The 6,728-nt window shown below is 46.0% G+C and overlaps 1 protein-coding gene across 1 annotated transcript; it reads right to left on the minus strand.

Moving 5' to 3' along the window:
• Positions 1-512: 512 nt before the first annotated feature.
• TEX52 (testis expressed 52) lies at positions 513-4,966 on the minus strand. The gene is made up of 2 exons (XM_028744122.2): positions 4,441-4,966; positions 513-784 (listed from the first exon to the last, which is right to left on the minus strand). Exons 1-2 carry the CDS (start codon positions 4,956-4,958, stop codon positions 535-537), a joined length of 768 nt encoding a protein of 255 aa, XP_028599955.2. The 5' UTR covers positions 4,959-4,966; the 3' UTR covers positions 513-534.
• Positions 4,967-6,728: the final 1,762 nt, after the last annotated feature.

Genomic DNA, 6,728 nt, shown 5'->3' on the forward strand with positions numbered 1-6,728 from the left:
AATAAAATTTGATAAGCCACAAAACAGTTACCCTCTGTTGGGTGGTCTTTCTCTTGCATTGCTTTATCTCTGCTTCTTTTCCCTTGTAAAGGCAACACAAGTCATTTCTGTAGAATCACCTTCCCAGCCCTATGGAAACTCCCCTCTTCCTCCGACGGATACTCTCCTTCTCCGAGATTCTTCTTCATGAAAACAGAAAAAATGTCACCCTGGCAGTGAGAAATCTTTATCAGCTCAAGGTCAGCCCTTGTTATCCAGGACATCAAATTTGTAGCCTGAGATGCAGAACCTCATTACACTGAACACCCACATACTGTTCTGTCTAGCGGGTAAATCGTCATACATGTGACACTATGTTTAATACAAAAATTAGCCCACACACCCCTGTTTTGGCCAATGGTGATCATTATGCAACAATTGTTTTGCCTCCATTTAGATTTTAGAAAGATTGTTTTACTGATAGCAGGATTTGAACTTCCAACATACCGTAACTCTTCAGTAGCCCTGTGAATTACAGGCTTCACCCCCTTCCATTTATTCAGTGACAGTGACAGGTGTACATGGCCTTATTTTACTCCCAGAAAGAGCCAGTTCCTGATATTTTTCTACCACCTCTGGGTAGATGGGGCTGCTGTTCTTCAGGGCAAACTTGACAGCTGCCTCCTGGTAATGGGGTTGGAGGTTTGGACAAGGGTGATCCCAGCAGTCCCTAGAGGCAGGTGTGACAGGCCGCAGTTGGACACAAAGCGAGGCTGGGCTTTTCCCTGGAAGCAGGCGCTTGTATCTGTACAAAATTAAGAAAGCAATATAAATGATCGTGCTTATGTGGAAGATTTTGAGGACTTGAAATGTATAAACAGTGCATGATTTCACTTTGATGATGGGCATTGAAGCTAAAAAAAAAGAGAAGAAGACCCTAGGGTGGGTCTACACACTGGAGGAGCGGGACGGAAGCTATTAATAAGTCAGAAATCATTATAACAAAAGGGGTGGAAATGCTATGGAAAATTGCATTGAATTTTTAAAAAAACCTCTCCAGTGCCATCTGGTGTTGCATGTTTGTAACACATTCAGAACACTTTTTTTTTTTTACTAATGTAGCTGAGTCCCTTGTGTGTTTGAGGCTGAGGTGAGATTTGAATTGGGGGTTTCCCATTAAGTAGAAGGTAATATTCTTGTTATTTCTAGGGGGCATTTCCTGCTTAGCTAGTTTTCCAGAAATGTGTGGATTTTGTGAGACTGCAGCTTAGTTGGGGATGAGAGAAAAAGAAAGATGATACCATGCGGGTGTTCTGGGAGGGAGCTGCTTGCCAGTGGGGGCAAAGCCACAGCAATAGCCCTCTGGCAGGGGTGCCTCTGCCACTAACCAGGATGGACGTGGGCTTGGGGCTCTGTGAGAGCACAGGATTGGCTCCATTTGTGCATCGTAGTGTAAAGGTAAAGGTGCCCCTGCCCGTACGGGCCAGTCTTGCCAGACTCTAGGGTTGTGCGCTCATCTCACTCTATAGGCCGGGAGCCAGCGCTGTCCGGAGACACTTCCGGGTCACGTGGCCAGCGTGACAAGCTGCATCTGGTGAGCCAGCGCAGCACACGGAATGCCGTTTACCTTCCCGCTAGTAAGCGGTCCCTATTTATCTACTTGCACCCGGGGGTGCTTTCGAACTGCTAGGTTGGCAGGTGCTGGGACTGAACAACGGGAGCGCACCCCACTGCGGGGATTCGAACCGCCGACCTTTCGATCGGCAAGCCCTAGGCGCTGAGGCTTTTACCCACAGCGCCACCCGCGTCCCACATCATAGTATAGTTCAGAATTATTCTGAGGGTCATCGAGTCCAAGCCCCTGCAATGCAGGAATCTCATCGAAAATGTCCATGACAGACGCCCACCCAGTCTCTGCTTGAAAACCTCCAAGGAAGAAGTGTCCACCACTTTTCAGGGGATTCAGCACCTCCCAAAACAATAACTGAACCAAATGGCAGCTATCATTTGAACTTTGCACTCTCCAAGTTCTGCAGTGCTGCTCTCTAATAAAAAAAAAACATGTATACAGCAATATATTTTAGGAAATATGCATAAAAGGTACTTGTGTGAAAATAACATACAAAAATGCACATTATGCCTGGCCCAATATGTATATTAGGAGAAATGTGCCCTAAAACAAACATTCACTATATATATATATATATATATATATATATATATTTGCTTTCGTAGATTTTCACGGGTACAGGAATGCAGGTTTTGGTGTCCTCGGGTGTCTTCCCGTGTAAAAGATGGGGTGTCTAGGCGACGTTTCGACGAGGTCTCACTCGTCATCTTCAGGCTGGTGCTTTCGGCTTCTTGTTACTGGAACAGAGCAGGATCTCAGTGTTTGAGTTCCTATAAATACTGTTGAGGAGGTGTGGTGTATAGCCTCCAATGTTCTGGGCAGAGAGGAAGCCAGAGCACAACTAAGTGCAGTACAGCCATCTTCTCAGAAAAACTCTTCACAAAGTTCAAGAGGTCAAGACACAAAGGCCTTAGCAACTAATCCACACCTAATGACCCACCTAAGTGGTACTCAGGATATCACTCAAGAAATCACTCAAGATATCCCTCAAGTAATTAAGGAACAAAAGAAGAAAAGGCACACTAGCCTGGGAACTTCCTCTCTGCCCAGAACATTGGAGGCTATACACCACACCTCCTCAACAGTATTTATAGGAACTCAAACACTGAGATCCTGCTCTGTTCCAGTAACAAGAAGCCGAAAGCACCAGCCTGAAGATGACGAGTGAGACCTCGTCGAAACGTCGCCTAGACACCCCATCTTTTACACGGGAAGACACCCGAGGACACCAAAACCTGCATATATATATATATATAAAAATAATATCTTTATTGTCATTACCCCCTCTCGGGGAAATCTCTCTCTCTCTCTCTCTCTCTCTCTCTCTATATATATATATATAATTTTTATTAAAGATTTCCTTGTTTATAAAAGCTCTTTCTTCAGGTTGTGTTTTCTACAGATCAGTTACATTTGTCGTGAGACATTGGTGTTATATGCAGCATAGGGCTGGGAAGAAAAGGGGGGGACAGGAGAGGGGGTGGTGTGGTGAATCTTATATTCTTTTACTTAGTATATGGGGGGGTTGTGTCAGTGTCACTTGGGTAGGTTCTCTTTCTGTTCGCTTGTTAGGTTTCCTTGGTGAGAGAGGTTGGGGTGGCCTAGGGTGTAGGGTTTTTGGTTGGCTGCAGTGAGATTTGTTTATGCGGGGGGGGGGGGTTGTTGGGTCAAGTTAGCCATAATGAATCGTATGCTGTTGGTGGGTTCGTGTTGTTGTCTTGTTGGGCTGTGTATTTGATAAAGGGGAGCCATACCAGAGTGAAGACATCCTATTTCTCCCCGTGTCAGTTTCAGTCTATTGGCTAGCTTTTCTAGTAAGGCTGTTGTCCATACTACTTGATACCAGTGTTCCATGTTTATACCTCCAGTGTCTAGCTATGAGGTTTCTGGCTACTGAGAGTAGGTGGGTTATGAGCTCTGGGTCCCAGAGCTTTGTTGGGGTGCTTTCGGTCCTGGTGGGATTGAGATCATCAGACGGCGGTGGTGGGGGCTCCGCGTGGCCTCTTTGCTTGTCATTTTGGACTCCTCTTTGATGGTGGCGGTGATGGCAGTGTGGGGACCAGCCAGGCAACTTGGTTGGTGCTGGCGGTCCCTAGGAGTTTGGTGTGGCTGTTGTGTTCACCATCTTGCCTCGCCCAAGGCAGCATTACTCACAATTTTGTAAAAATAAATCTTTTTAAAATTGTAAACTGATGTGGAAATGTGGCAAATTGAATTTAAGATTGGAAAAAACTGAAACTGGTGGTTTTGCCTATCCGGGTGGCGCTGTAGGTTAAACCACAGAGCCTAGGATTTGCTGATCAGAAGGTCGGCGGTTCGAATCCCCGCGACGGGGTGAGCTCCCGTTGCTCGGTCCCTGCTCCTGCCAACCTAGCAGTTTGAAAGCACGTCAAAGTGCAAGTAGATAAATAGGTACCGCTCCGGTGGGAAGGTAAACAGTTTTTCCGTGTGCTGCTCTGGTTCGCCAGAAGCGGCTTAGTCATGCTGGCCACATGACCCGGAAGCTGTACGCCGGCTCCCTCGGCCAATAAAGCGAGATGAGTGCCGCAACCCCAGAGTCGGCCACGACTGGCCCTAATGGTCAGGGGTCCCTTCACCTTTATCCATAGGGATAGTGGTTTTGCCTATCCCACCTGAGGAGGGATACCTTACCTCTTCCTAATTATATGGGAAAAGACCCATAGAGTCACCCACACCAATATGATAGTATTATCGCAGCACCTAGCCGTATAGGATCCAGTCAAGGAAAAGCTGCTCTCATGTGGTTGGGGCTTCATCTAAAGGGCACCTGCAACAGTTGGTAGAACAAAGTGTTGAGGAGTATATCTTACCGAATGAAACCTTTCGGAGGCATAATATTTCCTTCAACGTCCAAAGGAGGAGCTCGGCACTCGCTCCTCAGTTTGAGTTGATCACACCGTTTCATTTCATTCTTTGTTCGGGTCAGAACTCTCTCTTTATGTCTCTGATCCACAAACAACGCGTCCCCTTCAATTAACTTAATGTAGGTGTTCCCATCCAACTGCGAAGGAGGTGGGACTGGTGGCACAGCCATGAATCCTTTCCTGGGAGCAGTGATCCATCGCCATGTGTTGCTATCAAAAGGCTTATCCGGTCTTGGGCGATAGATTGCTGGCAACCTCCCTACATCCAGCCATGTATGGTATCCCCAGACGTGCCATAGGCTGTCCTCTTCCACTGGGCAACGTATTTTGTGGCTGACACTTATTTTGGCATCTGTGTGGGGCGGTCTTGCAACAGCCAGTTTATGGTAGGGTCTTGGAGAAAACCCTGGCCATGACACATATTTGTCTGCACAGAGGAAGTGCCTCTCTTTCCATGTGGTCATCTTCAACAGGAATTCAGATTAACCCTAGGCAGGGGGAAAGAAGGGCGTTCAGAGACATCAGAAGCCCCAGTATTGGCCTACAAGATGATGCCCTGCTGCAATACCCAGCTTCAGTTTGTTGAAGATCCTAAGGCATAAGAAATGTAAAATACCCATCGTAACATAGTCCTGGCTATGGAATCCTGCTTCTACATGTCCCAGTCCCATGTTCTCTTCCTTCAATCCTTGGCAAGCATATAAGACAACAGTTGCAGTTAACAAGGAGATCTACAATTTAAGAATCCTTTACAAGAAAAAACACTTTGCTACCCTTTCCTGCATTTCATTTGCTGTCTCCCCAACAGTCAACGTTCAGATTGTAAGCTCTATGGAGCAGAAGTCTAGCGTTTTTCTTTTATGACTCTGTTTAGTGCTGTCACAAAATGCATCTGCTCCTGGTGAGTGTTCTCTCTCCTCAACAAAGATGAAGTGCGTGTGATCATTTACTGTGCATAGGCCAAGAAACCGAGAATAAGGCATCCCATAAAATGGGGAACAGCTGCCTCCCCTGCCTCCTTGTCTATTTTCCAGTTGAGATTCTGCAAAGAGCACAGAGAGATGAGCAGGAAGGCTCCACAGATAAGCAAGCTATTTGATGATAATCTCAGCCACAATATTTACATTTTTAACAAAGAGTTTTAATTAAGAGGCTGACTATTACAATGCTGACAGAGAAAGATGTAGAAAAGTTTAGACATATCTAACTCGTTATGCAGCTGCAGGAATAGTGCATACATTAAGAGGAATGGAAGCTGAGGAGTTACCTGCCACTGTGCACACTCACCAGGCATAATGGAAAATGTGCACCTCATTCTTCTACAAAGAGGGACTTGTGCAAATTTCCCAGTCGGTATACAGAATCCAGGGGCAAAACTAGGCTTTATTTCACCCGGGTTAAAGATCCAATCTGGCATCCTCCCACATGCAATTGAGTCCACAAACATACAGGCTGGGAAGCCTCTGGAGGCTTCGCCTGGGGCAAAGAACCCATCTAGCGCCCCCGTAGTTACAGCACTGCATGATCTCCAACAGGCTTTGGAAAATGTGCACATGTTGACTGAATTTTGTACATTTCTTGACCTTTCTGATCCCCAGCAGGCTTTGGGGAATGTGCATTTCCTTCACTTTGGCCCTGTCAAGGACACATAATGAGGCTTGTCATACCTTACAGTGGCAAACTCGCTGTCCTTCCCACAGCAGGAACGCAGAGGAACTGCCACCTGAGACTCCTGTATATCTTGGAACATAACATTTCCAGAGAGATATCAAAGCAAGTATTTTGCCACCTTGAAGACTAAGCAATTCGTTATGGCCATAGCTTTCCTGGATTCAATCCCATGTCATCAGCAGTTGAGAGGGATATAAAGGAGTCGAGAGAAAACATTTAAGAGATAATCAAGAGCTCAAATATATGCTAAAAAGGCACAGCTTTCACTGTACCAGATTGATGATAATTTACTCAGCATTACTGAAATGATTATATAAACAGAGAACCATTCAAAAGAAACATTGACAGCAGATTTATCCTGGCATTGGTCAGCTCAATAACATGTGCAGTGTGGTGAAAATGATGGAAAGGCTTTGTCTCTAACTCGCGTGTCAGGCAGGGGTGGCAACTTGAATAAAATATTGGGGAGGGGGCAGGTAAGCTCCACCCTGCAGAATTGGTGACATGACATAGCAGACACACACCATTTTTGTGGCAATGCACATCAACCGGGGTGGGGGGTG

This window comes from Podarcis muralis, chromosome 9 (genome assembly GCF_964188315.1).
Source record: "Podarcis muralis chromosome 9, rPodMur119.hap1.1, whole genome shotgun sequence".
Taxonomy (NCBI): Eukaryota; Metazoa; Chordata; class Lepidosauria; order Squamata; family Lacertidae; genus Podarcis; species Podarcis muralis.